At 44.8% G+C, this 20,648-nt stretch overlaps 3 protein-coding genes across 5 annotated transcripts in view; 2 read left to right on the top strand and 1 right to left on the bottom strand.

The window, feature by feature from the left end:
* Positions 1-20,648, top strand: part of LOC139048613 (uncharacterized) — a 334,616-nt gene that overhangs the window by 65,153 nt on the left and 248,815 nt on the right. The gene's annotated exons all lie outside the window — the stretch shown is intronic.
* Positions 1-20,648, bottom strand: part of LOC135921167 (5'-nucleotidase-like) — a 232,739-nt gene that overhangs the window by 87,998 nt on the left and 124,093 nt on the right. The window lies entirely within an intron of this gene.
* On the top strand, positions 765-1,958 carry LOC135921164 (uncharacterized). Its single transcript, XM_065455471.1, has one exon. The coding sequence runs from the start codon at positions 765-767 to the stop codon at positions 1,956-1,958; it is 1,194 nt and encodes a 397-aa protein (XP_065311543.1).

The raw sequence follows: 20,648 nt of genomic DNA, 5'->3' as shown, positions 1-20,648 counted from the left end.
ATGCTGATGGCACCGACACCGGTATTAAAGTCGACGTGGCGAATAGTTATAATTGTACCGTGACGACGCGGCAGCAGCAACGCCCTACCGGCCTCCTCAAAATCGGCCGCTTATCAAAATCATACCATCTGCGGGAATGGCTGCGTATCCGTTTTGTTTTTTTTATTTTTCGTAAGATGTGGCACACAGGCCTGTGGGCTTACATGTGCTGTTACACTGACACATTTGTTAATTTCCCAGGAATATTTCACAAGCTTATGCGAAGCGGAAAAGAAGATTTGGGTTGTTCCACAAAGTTGCGTGAAAAGCTGTCTCGCTCGAGTTTCATTAATCTGGTACAGTGCTGCCGTGAGAAGCCAGTATGCTGCCAGAAAGAACTCTCATCCACGAATTTTTATGTGGCTATTTTGCATTGAACACACGAATTATATGCGCGCTCAAAAGTGTAAGGAACGAGAGACAACTGCCGAAAGTAGCAGTAATAACCCTAAAAGTCAACGTTGTCTATTTCTGAATTTCTTATTTAATATGGATATCGTACATCAAAATCGATGTTCTAGCACTCCACGATGTACCTGTCGATGGTACGAACACTCTTGCTCTTCTAGAGATGCGGCACTTGAGGCGGTGGAGTGATAGCGTATCTTGGCTCTTAAAATGGAAATGTAAACATCAGCACGTCGTACTATTGACATAGCCAAAATGTACATTAGAAAACCAAGTCAGGGAAGAAGAAGAAGCTTGTTCGAACGGCCACGTTTGCGATGAGCTCCGCTGGAAACAGCGCATCGGCCGTCGGCCGAGGATCACACCCACCGTCAACTACTGATTCCGGTAATTATAAAGTCGTTCTCCCTCGTCTACCGACCGGCAACACCGTTCTCAATTCAGTTTTCCTGCATGCTGACCTGGCAGGGCGGCCGTATCGGGCCCCGGACTTTCGCGATGCTCTCCTTTCAGTGCTAAATGCAACTGATATCCTCGGCGCTGGACAATACCAGATGAGCCATTTGTGGTTAGTCACATGTGTTAACAGCATCGTGAAACAGAAACTTGTCGACAAAGGTGAGTTGCTGGTGAAAGGCCTCAAGTGCCTGGTCATAGACCCGGAATGCAAGAATATCAAGATGAAGCTTCTTTGGCTTCCCTCACACCTCGAACAGAGACTGATTGTTGAAGCGCTGGAGCCATATGGCACAGTGCAGTCCATCACCAGAGAAATGTGGTGGTGTGACGGCATAGAGGGCTGGCAAATGACCAACCGAGACGTGGCGTTCACATTGAAAGATGGAGTTTCTGCCAGTAATCTGCCACATCTATTGAGCATATATGGCCACCAGTGCCTTATCTTGATTCCTGGCCGACCACCACTTTGCCTCCGGTGCAACAGAGTTGGGCATATCCGGCGACACTGTAGAACACCGCGCTGCAGTAACTGTCACCGCTATGGTCACCCTGCAGATGCATGCATCGGAACCTACGCTGACAAACTTCGTGGAAATAGACCAGCCGAGGATGATGCCATCACCGATCATCTAATGGACGTGAGCGAAGTTCTGGACGCAACTGGCGAAACACTCCCTGACACTCATCGACCAGAACAGGTTAAGCCGCCATCGGCTGACATTAGCCTTAGCCAGAAGCCTGCGAGCGAGGATGAGACTAAGGCACCTGACGACGAACCAACTGTGTCTTGGGCAGACTCTCCAGCAGTTCAAGATCGCCCACCGTCAGTGGAATGTGGATCGATGTGCGAGGCCGCCAAGAAGCGTCCAGCGCCATCCGACAATCTATCGCCCTCGGCAAAGGAGGCTCGTGTTCCCAAGGTGTCAAAGTTGACAAAACCGCTCCGGGGAACACCTACACCTGCTGATGTCCCTTGTGTTAACGTGCACAAAAAGTCCATAGTGCATCACCTCATCAAGAAAGGAATGGTGCACCTCTGGAGCAGCGTTTAGACGCTGCACCTACATAGGTAATCATGGCGGGCGCTCTTTCCTTCCATTTCGGCACTTTAAATGTCCGTGGCCTACGAAGTAAGCGACGGCAAATACAGCTTCTTCATTTGTTACGCAATAGAAAATTAGATATTGCTGCTATCCAAGAAACAAAGATTGAATCCGACGAAAACACAGAAGTAGCTCTATCTCCATTCATATCTGACTATAATGTTTGTGTCAGCCATGCAGTAGGCGTTTCCGCAGGCTGTATGTTATTTGTTAGCAAACATTTACAATGTGATTTGCTACATTTGTTTACAGATAGGGAAGGGCGCCTAATCTGCTGCGATATTGATATCAGTGGCACGAGCTTTCGATTTGTGTGTGTTTATGCCCCGAACAAGTTACGTGAGCGCGTGTTTCTTCTTATCTCTAGAACATCATTTCTGTACTGATCGTGCATTGGTCCTGTTTGGAGACTCTAATTGTGTATGTAATGCGCAAGACCGTACGTCACTGAAGCTGAGACATGATCCAAGTAGTGATGAGTTGCAACGCCTCATATGTGATTGTCAGCTTGTGGACATTGGGGAAAATGAAAAGGCGGGATGTCGATATACGCACTTCCAGGGTACCTCGCATGCAAGGCTTGACAGAATTTACGTTTCAGTTAGCGCGCTACCTCTTATTCATGGTTACACTGTGCATCCTATATTCTTTAGTGACCTTTGCCTAGTCTCAGCATCTTTTGCCAGCCGTCGGTACCAAAGTCGGCGTATGGTCTGGGAGCTGTGGAAGTTTAATAACCAGTTACTTTCGCATGAGTGTTTCTTAAATCTTAAACCTTATTCTTAAACCTTATTCTTAATTCTTAAACCTTATAGCTCATGTGACTTGCCGCAAGGACTCGCCACTCTTTGCTTTGTGGGAATTATTCAAACAGGAAGCTAAAATGATAGCTATCGAAGAATCATCAATATTAGCGTTTGAAAAAAAGAATAATTACAAAGCATTGTATCGACTTTTGAGTGAATTGCATGAGCTTGAATGCATACATCCGTGTCAAAATATAGATGATATTCATAAGGTCAAGGCACAGTTACAAACTTTGAACGCAGAAAAATACAGAGGTGCACTAGTGCGGGCGCGAGAGCAGCGTTTCCTGGAAGAACAGCCTTGCAGTAGGGCCCTTGGTGATGAGCGCCGACACGCGCTGTCTAAACAAATATTAGAGATAGAGTATGGTGGAGTCATTGTTAACGAGCCTACTCTAATAACTCAAGCATTTTTTGAACATTATCAAAAACTATTCCGAGACCGTATGCCATTGGATACAGATGCTGCCAAAAAAATTGTATCGTTGCTGCCCCAGTTAAATAGGATGAGTACGATTATACAAACGAAACCATTGATATCAATGAGGTAACTTCATGCATCGATTCGTTAGCGAATTGCAAAACGCCCGGCCCGGATGGCCTTACTGCCGAATTTTATCAGTGTTTTCGTTCCCTCTTATCGCCATTATTACTTCAGGTGTACCGAGAGGCCTTGGAAGAAGGGTACCTAACCGCCACAATGTACGAAGGACACACCGTCCTTATAGCCAAAAGCGATGATGAAAAGAAATTGCAAGGAGTTGACGGATATCGGCCTACCTCCTTATGCAATGTGGATTATAAAATTTTTGCTAAGGTATTAGCTAACCGTTTGCAAGTTGTAGTAAGATCTGTGGTCGGTGATCATCAAACATGTGGCATCAGGGGGCGGTCCATTCAGAGGAACATTCATGTTGCGAGATCGGTGCTAGAGTGTGTAGCTGAGGGGATTGGACAGGTGGCAATGGTACAGCTAGATCTGGCTAAGGCGTTCGACAGGGTAAATCACTCATTCCTGTTTACTTTACTAGAGCATATAAATATCGGATCTCAGCTCCTTAGAGGTGTCCGGATATGTTATGCTAATGGCTCAACGCGGCTCATAGTGAATGGCTCTCTCTCCGATCCGATTAGGCTTTTATCATCAGTACGACGAGGATGCCCCTTGTCACCGCTTCTGTTCTGCTTGTATTTAGAGCCACTTTGTATGGGCATTCTTAAAGAACAAAATTTCCAAGGGTTTAAATTACTGACTAATGAGGTTCGGGTTCTTGCGTATGCAGACGACGTGGCCTTTTTCTGTAGCGATAAAAAGAGTGTAAACACTGCTCTTGCAATTACAGAAGAATTTTGTGCTGCTTCTGGTGCAAGCGTTAACTTTGAAAAAAAGTTCAGGTTTTTGGTTTGGGTTATGGGCCACAATGCCATCACATTACGCAGGAATCCAATGGAAAGAAGATCTGCGTTATTTAGGTGTGCCTCTCTCGCAGTATAGAAATAGCAACCCTCATTGGTCGGGAGAAGTTGGCAAAATTCAACGTAAAGTGAATTCATGGTGGGGGCGGAATTTGTCAGTGTTCTTTCGTGCTGAAGTGTGTAATGTTTTCTTAGCTTCCCGTCTTATGTATGTGCTCCAAGTACTGCACTGCTCAAGACTTCGCCTTCAGGCACTGCATCGCGTATTTGCAACATTCTTTTGGAGTTCGAGCTGTGAATGGATGCGGCGCGACAATCTGTTTCTCCCCCTTGAACGTGGTGGTCTAGGATTAGTACACCTCTTCGTCAGGCAAATTGTTTCTCGCCTGTTTTTCTTTCGAGACAGTGACCATCCGTTCTTGCGTGAAATGTTGCAACTGCGTTTAGTTCATTATGTTCCTAACATAGTAGTGTCATCAAATGTCGAAGATGTCCCACAGGCTGCTTGGGGCTTTCTCAAGGAGGTTGTTGACACATTTCTTTTCTTCAAAGTTAGATTCAGCCTGGAGTACGTGTTCACAGCGAGTCGAAAAGCAATTTCTGCGGCATTGGTTGACTCTATTTACCCAGATCCTTTGTATCGTGCACCTTATTTAAACCGACCTTATCAGGATGTACTTAAACGCATCCGAAAAATGTGTGTGCCTCCTGGAGTAAAAACATTTTTCTTTAAATTACACTCGGAAACACTCCCTGTTAAAACTTGGTTGAATTCGAGGGGTTGCTTTGTGCCGTGGTCAAGAAACTGTCGGCTCTGTCCACGTGCCGAAACCATAGATCACTGTTTTATAGACTGTAGGGACGCTGTATTTTTTAAGGATATTCTCCATAGGACCCTTAAAAAGGACATTGACATGACTCCATACTCAATTAGGTTTCTACCGTTTAAGGTTACAGGTGGTCCTCCCTATGACATGTTCATTATGCTTGGTTTATATAGCCTGTGGAGAAGCAGACTCTGTGATCGCCATGCCGAAAGCCCGCGAACTACAAAATCCTTCTTTCGCGAAAGTGCTGCGTATGTAAGAAGTGTGTACGCTGTGCAGGAACCCCCGCCAGACTGGATGCACTTGTTGGATGCATGTGTGTGTTTGCCTGAGTTTTAGGTGTGTAGTTGTGTCCACTCAGTAATACACATTCAGTTTTCTTTTCCATGTAATAAAGAAAAAAAAAGTCAGGCGTGGTGCAGTGGTAAGATGCCGGGCTCGGAATCGTGCGGTCGCAAGTTCGAGTCCTAGGCGGGGACATTTTCTTTAATTTTTTTTACTTTCTTATTTTTGTTTTGTACTAACAAATTTACATAGCCTTAAGGAGGTCTCTGTCAATTTTTAAATAAATATTGATCAAGAACTACAGAACTTTCTGCTACAGGACGTCACACTACAGACAACAGAACTACAGGCAACAGAACTACAGAAACAACATCCCAAAATACGACAGACTATGAAAATTTCCTGTTGTGTTTTTCAACTGGGGAATATAAGTAAATAAGATTTCAGATGGTATTGTTTCGACCGGGCATGACAACGAGTTTTTCCCGCCAGTCACAGTGCTTTGACCGAAAACCTAATCATTTTGCTCAAACGTGTTGCCCAATACTACATGTGCTAAATGTAGAAAAGTGCGGTGCGTGTGGTCAGAGCTTCAAAGCCAGTCTATTTTGTGTACGGTTGTTGATATTGTAGTAATGTGGAGTGTTCTTCTTTATAAGAGCACAAAAAGAAAAATATAACAGATGGTAGCTAAGCGCAAAGCAAATTGGAAGATCTGAAACCAGCAATTATTTTTATATTGTGGATTGGTCTTCTCCGCCGGTAGATCGCTGTCGCATTACTTAAAAGAATTTTGTTTGTGTGCAACTGCAGCAAAAACGAAAATACTACCATTTCATTGCCAGGACCTTTATGCCCTCCACACACACAAGTAGGACACCAGATAATTGGCAATATAAGTTTATAAACTAACATTGTTTTGCTAATTTCAGTGTAGCGTGGTGCCTGCGAACGGAGTATTTTCTTAGTATCAGTCCAGTGTTAGCAGTGAGAAGCAGTTCGGTCTACCATTCCCATGAGGGCGTACTAGCCATTGTAGCGCTTTACTGTAGGACAAATTAAGTGCTAAAAACTTGGTGTGCCTTGTCCTTTCCGCAGGTCGTCCATCCATTTTGTTATGGTGACGATCAACGTTGTGTCCGTCAGGCCTCCTCCTCATTTTTAGCTTCACCATCGCGAGAGCGGACAGAGAAAGGAAGCTTTCTTCACAATCAGCCCCAGCGGGATTCCACCACTCGTAACTGCTGCAATTTGCATTCAGTGACTGGGCATGCTAAGCACATCCTTAGTTTCACAATGACTAGAGTACGCAGAAAAAGTAGAGCTTTGGTCACTATCACTACCACGAACCCATGTCAATGCAGATATAAGTACGTGCAGGGGCTGAGTATGCTAACCTCTCCGTTACCACCTGCTTCCACCACCTTAGATTTTCCAGGCATACCTGCTTCTTGTTTTCATCTCAGACGCATGCAGGATAAAGGCGGATAACTAAAAAATCTCAGTGCCCTTCCACTCTGTTAAGAAACATGACCTGCAAAGCTGTGTATGTGGGTCCCTTAATGGTCAACTGCACCTCCACCGTATGTCGGCCCCGCACTGCACTGTCTTCGGGATCGGCCCACGTATGGGGAGTGCTTAACGCCTGCTTCATCTGCGCCGCGGGTCTCCCCGGCATGGCGTTACATTCGGGATCAGCCCACATATGGGGAGCGCTGAACGCATGCTTCCCCACCGCCGCGGGTCGGGCCGGTATTTCGCTGCCTTCAGGATTTGGCTCTACACGCGGACGCGATAGTGGAGAAAGTAGCTTTAGCTCTGGTGGTCCTATCTAAATAAATGTAAAAGGAGAATTCGTTTTTCTCGACAGCCACTGCATCTAATTCGACAAGGTTTGTTGCATTTAAAACAAGAACTTAAAATCTAGTGTCTGTTGGTTTCGAATTCTTGAATTAGGTCATCATTTGTTTGTTCAAAATTGTCCGAAATTGCAAATTTTAAGAAAACGAAACCATCGAGTTTACAACTCTCTTTCGGCAAAGAAAACCGATATCAAAATTATGTACATTGCATCTAACAGCACATCTAAAGCAGACAAAATTGATATATTACGCATGAATCTTAAAAAGTTTAGTAATATGGAAATACAGCTTTTCTACAACCGTTGTTCACAACGTAACAACCTCACGTAAGATATAAATCGGCGTATTGGAATTGTCTAATGGATGCTGTTTACAGAACCGCGATATCAGTTCTTGATCTGTAGTTAATAATTTGTGAACTTCGTGCTTGTGTACTTTTCGCACTTTCGAATTGTTGAATATCTTTTACCAAAGTTCAGGCCCTAAATAGAAATTCCGCTTCCAATAGTCACTAGAATTTACCTTTCTCTCCCGAATCCAACAAATTTCATTAAAATCGGTCGAGGGGTTATCTAAGAAAAGCGTTTCGGCGTTTTACATCTATTTGAATAGGCCGAGTCGGAGAAGGGACCGTGTTAAAGCTTCCTCTTAACGACTTCGCTGTAAAAAAAAACGAAAAATAAAATAAAAGAATAAAAAATAAAAGAATAAAAGAAAACAAAAACGCTGCATCCATCAATATCGCCGGCTCAGATTTCGTCATGATGGCACTGTCCACATCGGCACGGCTCTGTGAGCAGCTACCAAGCTGTTCACTTTCGTTATCTTCCTTCACTCGGCGGCCGCGCATTGTCTTGATGCCAGCGGCGCGCTAAATCTGCACCATCATTCCGTCATGCATCGCTTCTGCGACCAAGCAAGCTTTCGGCGGCACACGTACACTGCCGCGTTGACACCAAAACTTTAAACTGCTTGCTTTCGAGAAAACAGCATGAATAAAAATGGAAGGCGACTATAAGGCCACGGGGAATATGTTCGCGGGGCCACACTATTGATGACAGCATCCCGAAAGGCTAGATGTGGTCAGGTTGACTTTACAGGTTTGGAAGGAATGACTGACGGTCTAGCTGCTTCATTATCACATAAACAGCGCTTGAAGTTGTTAGCGCAGTTTGTGTGTGGTTCCTCCTTTGTGTCCCGTCGTGAACTGCTGTTCTTTTGGTGGCTTTACGGATGTTCCTTTTCTGCGTCAGTTACGCCTTCCAAGAGTGTTTACTTGGAAAATGTTTGTTTGCATGGCTCTTGCAGAAGCATGTTTAGTCGAAAGTTTTTCGATTGGCTGCATAATCTCGAGGACGGGCTCCAAACTTCTCATTTTCTTTAGCCACGTAAGAACCATTACTGAAAATTTAATTAACGTAGCTTTGTTAATTACCCAAACAACTTCTCAACTTACTTCGCATGTAGAGATTACCAATCTGAACACTCGAATGATTAAATGATGTTAACATTGTTTGTATCATTTCAATAGTTTTGTTTCGTGCAGTTAAAAGCAGCCGGTATATTGATGGTGTTGTAGATTTCTTATAAAGTAAGTGTGAAAGCTTGGACAGGTTATCTTGGCACAAATCAACTTCATGAGCTTAAGCACATGTGCCCAACCTTGCACGACTGCCTTTACAACCGATTCTTATATATTATACAAGTAGCACCTCAGCGCTACGGTACATCCCACAAGATGTGCGAGAACATTGTGTGCGCTCCCGATTAAGTGCCTGAGCGTTGGTGGCATCAGGCTCGGTTTCCTGGCATCATAAGGAATAAAAACTGCTGCCTGGACGAAAGCATTGGGTACATTTTCAGTACTTTGAAACATATGGATCAGCACGGATGTGCACGTTAGAACGAAAAGTACTGAAATATTAAGATGAGGCTTTCGCTGTATGTATTTTAGCTGTCTAATGATAAGATATAAAGAAAAAATAATGTGATTTTGTGACAAATAATGCTGATATGAAATATGAGCTCCGACACAGTAGCCGTGGTGGAACTGGCCCCTGGACTATTGGGTTACATTGAACCACGATACGCTGGTTTGATAGTTCGCGCTTGAATTTCCTGTATGTCGGCGCCGCTGTGCAGTGTTGGAGGCCCTTTTTAAACGAGAAGCACTGTTTTTCAGCTAATATTGAAAGCAACTGTATTCCTTTTTTAGGGGGGGCGGGGGCTTTTTTTTTAGTGTCTAACCACAGTTCCAAAGTTATCAGTTAGCTCAAGATGCGCCTGCATGTGTTTCTAATATACAGTATGTTGTCACGGATTCAATAGCGAAAGAGCGTTATCTTATCACATTGCGCGCGTGAAGCGAATACTGGCCTACATTCGCCGTCACATTTGAGGACCCGGGATTGCGCTGCAATGTACGGGCATTTCAGTCTGACGAACTGACGCCTTGATCCGTAGATCGGAATCAGAGGAAGCACTTTGCGCGCAGCCATCGTTGCGCTTTGAGCGTTTTCTTTTCCAACGCAAGCTCACCTTATAATGAGATATATTCGTGACTCACTCTTTGGAAGTGTTTTGTTCTTGACATCCCTACAACGTGAGAGTGTAGAGGCGCTCCATCTTCATTGAGTGAATACTTGGAAACGGACTAGGCCTTTTCTTGCGTCTGCGTTTATACACTTACCGTATCAATTTATTTTCGATAACCTAATTTAGGAGGCTGTAAAACACAGCAACCTTTTATTAACAGGACATTTTAATAACACAGAAAATATAAATGCTTATTAGTCGGCTTTCACCTCATGGTAAGGAATTTCAATAAAGATATCTTTATGATAATTAAAAGCCTATCTTCTTGACAACGTTTAATCTGAGTTCCTCTTTGCAAGCTGATACAGACTTGCAGGTGGTTCGTATCGGGGGCCCTCAACATATGTCTAACCGCCAAACAAATAGTTATTCCGAATGTTTAATTTCAGGAAGGCGTGTTACCCTCCTGTCTTTCATTCCCGTTCGCAAACACGCATAAGACGAAAGTGCTGCATGAAGAGCGTCGTTAGTCAAAACCAACGAGCTAGCGTAACTCACCTCGCTTATATCGCTGTCATTTAGGCTTATATAAGAAATATATACATTTTATATCGATGCATCACGAATCCAAAAAGAGCTGTCCGTGACCAGCCCAGCTAGGTTACTTTCATTTCGTACTTGGTAGTAGCGGCTAATAAAAGCTCACGAAGCAGAGCACTGAGTTTGGATATTGCAGAGAAGGTGTTCTATATACTGTCTCGTCACCCAACGAAAATTGCCCGGCGTGCTACTGGCCATTCCTAGAAAATTGTATATGTGACGCCCAGCCATTTGCAACACCGCAACTTTGTTTTGCGATTGGAGAGTCCAGGTGAGAGAGAGGGTGGTTATGTAGATAAAGACACGCTATTTTCTGCAGTAACATAGGAATGCATGAATGAATGCCTTCAGTCATTGAGAAAAAAGAAGAGCAAGCATCAGTGGAAGCACGTCTCAGCAGATTGGGAAAGAAGCGGGGGACAAAGAGGAAAAGCTGGAGGTCGGCTGGCAGGCAAAGTCGCAGTTTAGGGGCGAGAGAATATAAGCAAGAGTTGGTGAAACCAGTTGAATTCTAGTGTAGATTTGTAATGTGGCGAGTAAATGATTAGAGTCACCGCCAAGCATCCGTCATTTGCGGTAGTGTAAGCACCCGCCGTTCTTGGTAACAAGCGTTTACTGAAAACCAATCTTCGCAATTAATTATTCATCAGCCATACCTCGCCACGTATCTCGTAACTTGACGCTGTCGCGACAAGTTACGACTATAACGTGATGCTCGCGGTTACGGTTGCCATACTCGTGACTCTTACTATTGCGCGAATACTATAAACATGGGTTTAGTGCACAGGTTAGTGAACAGACATTTTAGAACCGCGTTTCTCACCCTACATACGCTCAACGCAAGCACCATTGCAGCATGTTACGGTGCGCGTCCCTTCAAGACAGAGACGAAAACAATAGAACGCGTTAGAAGACAGGGTACCGACTTGGGCCTCGTGCCAAACATATCCAAGCCAACAATATTTATTTTATTTCAATACCCTAAAGGCCCAATGCGGGCGTTACGTAGGGGGGGATTCATCAAAGAAAACTTAACAATATACAACATAGAATATGAACGGCTGAAGACAGGAATAAACAAGCTAATAAGCCAGGTACAAGTTGACAGGGGAAGAAATGGCTAGGAACAGGTACTGAAAAAAGGGAAATGTAGCAAATCCCACAAAACAAAAATCGCATCTTCAGAAGTTACAAAACATGTCATCTAATATTCCATGGAACGTTACGGCCCACACGCACAGAATGAAAAAAAAAAAAACGAAAAAAACCCGCACATCATTCTACAGTGGCATTTTCTAAGCATGACCAAAGAGCTGTTTGAAATGATGATGTTCCAGCGATAGCCACAATGCTAGAAGGAAGCGAATTCCACTCTTCAATAGCCAGGACCAAGAGTGAGTATTTGTATCGTTCTGACCGAGCGAAAATGGGTTAGTCTTCTTCATGTGATCTACACAAGCCGGTGTGTGCGGCACCGGGAGAAGATGTGAACTTGCGGATGGTGTGTTGCTGTGGTAGAGAGTATGGAAAAAGGATAAACGGCTGTGTTTTCTGCGCATGACCAGAGGTGGGAGACGGAGCGATATTTTCAGTATTGTTACACTTTGATACCGAGAGTAACGGAAACGGATGAATCGAGCAGCCTTGTTTTGTATAGATTTCAACATGTTCACAAGATAGGTATAATGGCGGTTTCAGATCACGGATGCGTATTCTATCACAGGCCTGATTAGCATGTTGAATGCGTGTAGTTTTGTGTCCTGGTTGGCTTGGTGTAGTCGGCCTCTAAGAAGACGTTTTTTTAAGTGTTTGGTAGTAATCAGTTCAATATGAGTGCTCCAGGATAAATACGAGCTAAAATTTACACCGAGGTATTTTACCGACGCTGAAGTTTCAATGATAGTATTATCAAATGTGTGGGCATTAGGAATCGCCTTAGCAGCGGAAGTAAACTTGAGATGTATAGTTGTGTCTCCGTTAATTACCATCTGCCCTACCGCACCAATGAGTTAGCTCATCAAGATCAGTCTGGAGAGCAATGATGTTAACAATCATGCCGTCCTTTTTATGCAAAGAGGTTATGTATTTAAACTTCTCGAGTGACAGTCCAATCCGCCACCTACGGGAGCGCTTGAAGCCGCCGGCGGCCATATTGTTAGAGGAAAAGGAGCACGGCTACAGTACGTGGCTGCAAGCACGCGCGACGCAACTGTGCTTGCGGTTCTGCGATGAAAAATCAAAAGAGACCCCTTTAGGAAGTATATCAGTCCGGCATTGTGTGCCGCTGTTGTAAAAAAAAAAATGTCATGGTGGTAGGTGCCTAGTGTTCTGTGTACAATATGTTGCGAGAACTGAAAAACAGTCGTTTCCTGTTTTCTTCATTCAGTAACCTGCCGCGTGCATCGGCACTGTGATGCCCTTTCGTCGATACGTGGTGCCGGGCCGTATTGACAAAACATGACCTTGAAATATAGTATCCTTATGCCATTTCTTAAAAAAAAATCACTATTTGTGTTAATGAGCATTTTTGCTTTAAACCTAGAAAACAAGAAAAAAATTCAACGGTAGGTCTCATTTTTGTCTGGCGTTTCAGTTCTAGCTGAAAAGAGTTGGTGAAAGCAAATCTACAATAAAGCTAAGGCGACCCACCATCTGCACGAAGCCGCAAGCCTACATGTGCTCCAATGAGGGTTACCTGCCAAGGTTTATGTCATGCGTCACTGGCGGCTCAAGCAATCTTTACTTTTTTTTCGTTTCTGCATCCGTTCTTCCTGCGTCTGCGGCAAAAACGAGAAGTGGGAAGGCAGATAAACGGAAATTGGTGGAGGCAGGTGGTAGCGTAATGGTTAGAGTGCCCATCTCCCAAATGCAAGATGCTGCATTTGGGAGATCGGCTCGAATCCCGGTGGTTTGTTTGGGAAGACAGCTTTCTGTGCACTCTGGTGACTGCGACGCTCAGAATTAGGCGGCAGCCTGACGACAACGGTCGCCGTCAACGTAACAGAATAAGCGGGCGTGCAAGGTCCCATTTAAAGCCGAAAGTACATTCAGAGCAGATACGCTATACTCTTGTCGGCAAAAAAAAAGTGATGAGTAACGAGCGGTGTTGTTGAGCGAAGCTGTATACCGATAATGTCACCATAGACATGACCACGCTCCAATCCCGGTGCTCAGCGGAAATATACGTCCACAGCATGTCAACTAGCGTGTTATAGATACTTCATTAAGGTCGTTGCATGTTCGTGTTGTGTCTAGCAGTAGCGAGTAGTATAGGAGATTTCATTGGAGAGAAGGCGGTAAGCGAAGTCCGCGAAAAGTAATTGAGGATAGCCATATTGAACGGTGGCAGCGGTGGCGTAGAGGTAGAACACCCGCCTCGCGTGCAAGAAGTCCGTGGTTCGAATCCCGGTGCCGGCAATTTTCCACCCGATTAAAAAAAATCCGGTGTTGATAAAATTGCATAAACAGGCCTGGAGTGTGGCCTGATCCCGCTGACCAGAACCGGTAACGCACTCCCTCACCAGAGCAGGATTGGCCCCCCTGGTGCACTACTTGGCCACAACCTCCTATATGAACAACACAATCAAACCCCAGCCCTCAGTCCCCAGCAGCTGTGAAGCAACTGACCACGGCGGCGGTCAGACCTGCGATGCAGCAGAGGGTGCTAAGAATCACTAGCTCCGGACAGGCCGCCATTGGAATATGAACTTGGCAACGTTTAACGCTAGAACGTTATTTAGTGAGGCGAGTCTAGCAGTGATATTGGAGGAATTAGAGGGCAGTAAATGGGATATCATAGGGCTCAGTGAAGTAAGGAGGCCAAAAGAAGCATATACAGTGCTAAAACGCGGGCCCGTCCTGTGCTACCGGGGCTTAGCGGAGAGACGAGAACTAGGAGTCGGATTCCTGGTTAATTATAAGAATATAGCTGGTAACATACAGAAATTCTATAGCATTAACGAGAGGGTGTGAGGACTTGCTGTGAAACTTAATAAGAGGTACGAAATGAAAGTTGTACAGCTCTACGCCCCTAGATCCAGTCATGATGACCAGGTAGTCGAAAACTTCTATGAAGACGTGGAATCGGCGATGGGTAGAGTGAAAACTAAATACACTATACTAATGGGGGACCGTAATGCCAAGGTAGGTAAGAAGCAGGCTGGAGACAAGGCAGTGGGGGAATATGGCATAGGCACTAGGAATATCAGGGGAGAGTTATTAGTAGAGTTTGCGGAACAGAATAATATGAGGATAATGAATACCTTCTTCCGCAAGCGGGATAGCCCAAAGTGGACGTGGAGGAGCCCGAACTGCGAGACAAGAAATGAAATAGACCTCATACTCTGCGCTAACCCTGGCATCATACAAGATGTGGACGTGCTCAGCAAGGTGCGCTGCAGTGACCACAGGATGGTAAGAACTCGAATTAGCCTAGACCTGAGAAGGGAACGGTAGAAACTGGTACATATGAAGCCGATCAATGAGTTAGCGGTAAGAGGGAAAATAGAGGAATTCCAGATCAAGCTACAAAACAGGTATTCGGCTTTAACTCAAGAAGAGGACCGTAGTGTTGAAGCAATGAACGACAATCTTGTAGGCATCAATAAGTAGTGTGCAATGAAAGTCGGTGGTAACTCCGTTAAGCAGGATACCAGTAAACTATCGCAGGAGACGAAAGATCTGATCAAGAAACGCCAATGTATGAAAGCCTCAAACCCCACAGCTAGAATAGAACAGGAAGAACTTTCGAAGTTAATCAACAAGCGTAAGACAGCTGACATAAGGAAGTATAATATGGATAGAATTGAACATGCTCTCAGGAACGGAGGAAGCCTAAAAACAGTGAAGAAGAAACTAGGAATTGGCAAGAATCAGATGTATGCGTTAAGAGACAAAGCCGGCAATATCATTACTAATATGGATGAGATAGTTCAAGTGGCTGAGGAGTTCTATAGAGATTTATACAGTACCAGTTGCACGCACGACTATAATGAGAGAAAATAGTCTAGAGGAATTTGAAGTCCCACAGGTAACGCCGGAAGAAGTAAAGAAAGCCTTGGGAGATATGCAAAGGGGGAAGGCAGCTGGGGAGGATCAGGTAACAGCAGATTTGTTGAAGGATGGTGGGCAGATTGTTCTAGAGAAACTGGCCACCCTGTATACGCAATGCCTCATAACGTCCAGCGTACCGGAATCTTGGAAAACCGCTAACATAATCCTAATCCATAAGAAAGGGGACGCCAAAGACTTGAAAAATTAGAGACCGATCAGCTTGCTGTCTGTTGCCTACAAAGTATTTACTAAGGTAATCGCAGATAGAATCAGGAACACCTTAGACTTCTGTCAACCAAAGGACCAGGCAGGATTCCGTAAAGGCTACTCAACAATAGACCATAGTCACACTATCAATCAGGTTATAGAGAAATGTGCGGAATATAACCAACCCTTATATATAGCTTTCATTGATTACAAGAAAGCATTTGATTCTGTCGAAACCTCAGCAGTCATGGAGGCATTACGGAATCAGGGTGTAGACGAGCCGTATGTAAGAATACTAAAAGATATCTATAGCGGCTCCACAGCCACCATACTCCTCCATAAAGAAAGCAACAAAATTCCAATAAAGAAATGCATCAGGCAGCGAGATACGATCTATCCAATGCTATTCACAGCATGTTTACAGGAGGTATTCAGAGATCTGGATTGGGAAGAAATGGGGATAAAAGTTAATGGAGAATACCTTAGTAACTTGCGATTCGCTGATGATATTGCCTTGCTTAGTACCTCAGGGGACCAACTGCAATGCATGCTCACTGACCTCGAGAGAAAAGCAGAAGAGTGGGCCTAAAAATTAATCTGCAGAAAACTAAAGTAATGTTCAACAGTCTCGGAAGAGAACAGCAATTTACAATAGGCAGAGAGGCACTGGAAGTCCTAAGGGAATACATCTACTTAGGGCAGGTAGTGACTGCGTAACCGGATCATGAGACGGAAATAATCAGAAGAAGAAGAATGGGCTGGGGCGCCTTTGGCAGGCATTCTCAGATCATGAACAGCAGGTTGCCATTATCCCTCACGAGGAAAGTGTATAATAGCTGTGTGTTACCAGTGCTCACCTACGGGGCATAAACCTGGAGGCTTACGAAAAGGGTTCTGCTTAAATCGAGGACGACGCAACGAGCTATGGAAAGAAGAATGATAGGTGTAGCGTTAAGGGATAAGAAAAGAGCAGATTGGGTGAGGGAACAAACGCGAGTTAATGGCATCTTAGTTGAAATCAAGAAAAAGAAATGGGCATGGGCAGGACATGTAATGAGGAGGGAAGATAACCGATGGTCATTAAGGGTTACGGACTGGATTCCAAGGGAAGGGAAGAGTAGCAGGGGGCGGCAGAAAGTTAGGTGGGCGGATGAGATTAAGAAGTTTGCAGGGACGGCATGGCCACAATTAGTACATGACCGGGGTTGTTGGAGAAATATGGGAGAGGCCTTTGCCCTGCAGTGGGCGTAACAAGGCTGATGATGATGATGATGATATTATTTGGTGCGTCATACTTCGCCACGTGCATTTTTCAAGCAGAGCTTGAAAAGGGCGGCCAACTCACTACGTCCCTTTCCTCTGTTTACTTCCGCAAAGCGTGTGTCTATCGCTGTGGTTACCAAATACGCCCAGCGGTATGCTACCACTCAAGCCTTTCTGTCGGCTGAGCAACTGAAGTCGCAGGCTTTCTTCAACACGGCGTTCTACCAACACGGCGTTCTACCAAATAATATATGCCAACCCAAATGAATCATCGCGGTCATACTTGCGCGACATGCCATGGTGGCCTGCCACCAGGACATCATGAAGTTGCAGCGATTACAGTTTTCATTGGGTACTTGAGAATAAAAACGAGCACATCAGAGACGTCCGAGGAATGTTTCTGCGGTATAAGAACACATCGCTTCCCCCCCCCCACAAATAACTATATCACGAATATAAGCTTACGAATAGGGGCATCATAAGATCGAGCACTAGGGCACTTGTTGATCTTGTTCAGGATGACGTCAGCGTTTCATTCAGCGTTTATTTTTGAGAAAATGAGTTGGAGTTACGTTTATTTGCATCACAATGGTGGGCGTAATCAGGCAAACATTGACAGCATTTCATTAGAGGGTGCCTGACTACTCTGTGGAGATTACGTTTAACAATGACAACAAACACAGAAAGCTTTGCTTACATCGATTCGCACATACGTGGGATCCGCATAATTTTGTGACTATCAATTTAGATGCTTCAAGATGGCGCTCATTAGCGCAACATTTCCATCCACAGTGAGCATAAGCGGCTGTCGTATCCACAGTAGAATTGATTTAAATGGCTTTCATCCCATGGACATATCGTCGCCAACTTCCGTGGGAATGGAGTCGTCAAAATGGAATACAGGTGACAGGGAAAGCAGGAGGTTGACGAACGGCAAGAAGGCGGAAGCTTGCGCATGACCTCAGGGATATAAAATGACTTTTTGAGCAGCTTGGTCAGGGGGCCATGCAATGGCTTCCACGTCTAATAAAAATCCCCCAAGATATTAACAGAGGCCGACAAAAATGCGGGCCTTTTGGGAAAGGTGAAACCGCTGGAAATTTCACGACAGCCTTAGCCTAAATATAAAAGATGACTTAAAAATAACAAACCATTACGTTGACAGGGTGGCCAAATTCTGGCACAAATAAATCGGCTGTTGAAGCAGTTCAGCTGAAACGCAATATTGCGAAATAAGGCGAGAATGTCGGCAAGTGTTGAACAAAGGTCAAGTAGGTCATGTGGCCGACGCCAGCGCTCGGCAGCTGTCAAACGACTGCACGTATTAGCGGGATGCCTGGTCGTCAGTAATTACAGTATGATTCGGGTCTGAAATATTGGACGCGGGCTCCATCACATTGAATACAGTGCATTCTACGGTGTCATTCTTGGACAGATGGTACCCATTCTCCAGCATTGAGGATGGGAACAAATTGTCTCACGTGCCGGCTGTCACCTTCCTCCTACTGCCAACATTCCTTTCCCTCCGTAGTTGCTTAGCTTTTATTGGGTTCGGCTGCTAACCACGAGGTCTCGGGATCGAATCCCAACCATGGCAGCCGTATTTCAATGGGTGTGAAATGCGAAAACCCGCGTACTTAGGGTTGGGCGCACGTTAAAAATCACAAGTGGTCTAAATTATTCCCGAATTTTCCACTACGGCGTGCCTCATAATGAAATCGTTGTTTTGGCAAGTAAAACCTCATAATGCGTTATGTAACATTCATTAAGGATGTCCTGGACAGTCGCACAACTCTTGAATATAATTAAGTGTTTGGAATTGTGCGTGAGGTTTTCGAATATGTTATCATCATCATCATCAGCCTGGTTACGCCCACTGCAGGGCAAAGACCTCTCCCATACTTCTCCAACAACCCCTGTCACCTACTAATTGTGGCCATGTCGTCCCTGCAAACTTCTTAATCTCATCCGCCCACCTAACTTTCTGCCGCCCCCTGCTACGCTTCCCTTCCCTTGGAATCCAGTCTGTGTATAATAGCTGTGTCTTACCAGTACTCACCTACGGGGCAGAAACTTGGAGGCTTACGAAAAGGTTTCTATTTAAATTATGGACGAGGCAACGAGCAATTGAAAGAAGAATGATGGGTGTAACGTTAAGGGATAAGAAAAGAGCAGATTGGGTGAGGGAACAAACGCGAGTTAATGACATCTTAGTTGAAATCAAGAAAAAGAAATTGGCATGGGCAGGACATGTAATGAGGAGGGAAGATAACCGATGGTCATTAAGGGTTGAATATGTGGATAGCCTTTATGGCGTTCGATAGCTGCTAGTCTACATTGCGGCTATATAATAAAGGCGGAACGGCAACATGGTAGAGAATCTGGAGGACATAGAAATCCCGCATATATTACTGCACAATAATTTTAAATAGCGTTCTTGCTTCGCGCACGTGGATAGCCGCCACAGGAGACTACTTTGGAAACTAACTGCAAGTACTGTATATGTCGTACCCGAGGGTGTACCTGGCCTGGTGGCCAGTAAATGTGACGTAATATTGCGAGCAGCTTCGGCCATAGCATGCTAACGAATGACGACACAGACTGAAGTGACTAGCGCAAGAGTGGACAAGAGAGAGACGCTACAAGGACAAGCGCCCAGTTGGAAGATTGCGCTTATCCTTGTCGCCTCTTTAGTGTCCCGTGTCCACTCTTGCGCTAGTCACTTTAGCATGGAATACCAACTAGCCCCCTCTCACACCCTGCGACGACACAGGGACAGTTTGCTCAACTTTCGTTTCGTGACTTTTCTGTCAAGGTGAAAAACCGACATATCCATGTATATGTCTTAATACTTAAGCACATCTAGATTTGCAGCTGCGGCGATAGCCCATGAGTGCGCATTGCAAATTCGCTAGTGAAATAATTGCGTGCACCTTAACGAATTCGATAAGGGAAAATCAAAATCCATCCACGACGGCGTTTCTAGTGGGCGCGGTGCGATGTTCGGACGTTAACAATGTATGCCGATTGAAGAAAGGCTGCCCCGAAGTGCTTCTGATGGTTAGGCCAGCTTCTTTACTGCGTAGAATGAAAAAAAAAGGAAAAGAAAAGAGAAGAAAAAAAAGGAACCCAATCAAAAGCCCAGAATCAACAATTGCTCGTCGCGAGTAAACGCTGGATGACGAGCAATTTCCAGGCGACGAGCGAATACGCTTGATCAAGAACACTGATAACGCCGGCGGGACAAGCATTGTGGCGAAGTTCAATGCGCAGGGACAGCTTTTACTTTTTTACTTTTGTTTGGTTGACGTCATCACGCGTCACCGCAGGAAGTTTGAAAAGTTTAAGGTGAGTACACCACGTGGTGGCATTCACGCGAACTAGACCCTTGTGTCCAGAAAAGCTGGATACGGACACTTTCGCCAATTATTCCGCCGTTTAATTTAGAGCTAGGCCTGTATGCCCGCGTACACAGACTAAATGGATATTAGGAAAGCGCTGGGGTACTAAGGATTTATACGCAGGCAAACCCTAAGATTTTTTAGGTGCTGTGTGTAAAGTGCACAAGGACAAAGAACCAACAAAAATGACCACATAATCTATTGTTGGGCATAAATACGAAGGGCCAGTACTTCTGCTTAAAATTCTTCAAGAAATATTGAGAGTATTTTGAACAAATTGTGCAAGCCGCAGGAAAATGGATCAATCGAGGGTGGGGCTGAATTTACCGAAACCACATTTTCTTGGTTTTGCATTACAACAGTCACAATGACCACATTTCTTTGT

Source organism: Dermacentor albipictus, chromosome 8 (assembly GCF_038994185.2).
Source record: "Dermacentor albipictus isolate Rhodes 1998 colony chromosome 8, USDA_Dalb.pri_finalv2, whole genome shotgun sequence".
NCBI lineage: Eukaryota > Metazoa > Arthropoda > Arachnida > Ixodida > Ixodidae > Dermacentor > Dermacentor albipictus.
Note: the sequence above shows the minus strand (reverse complement) of the source record. Positions and strands in the feature narration are given on the sequence as shown.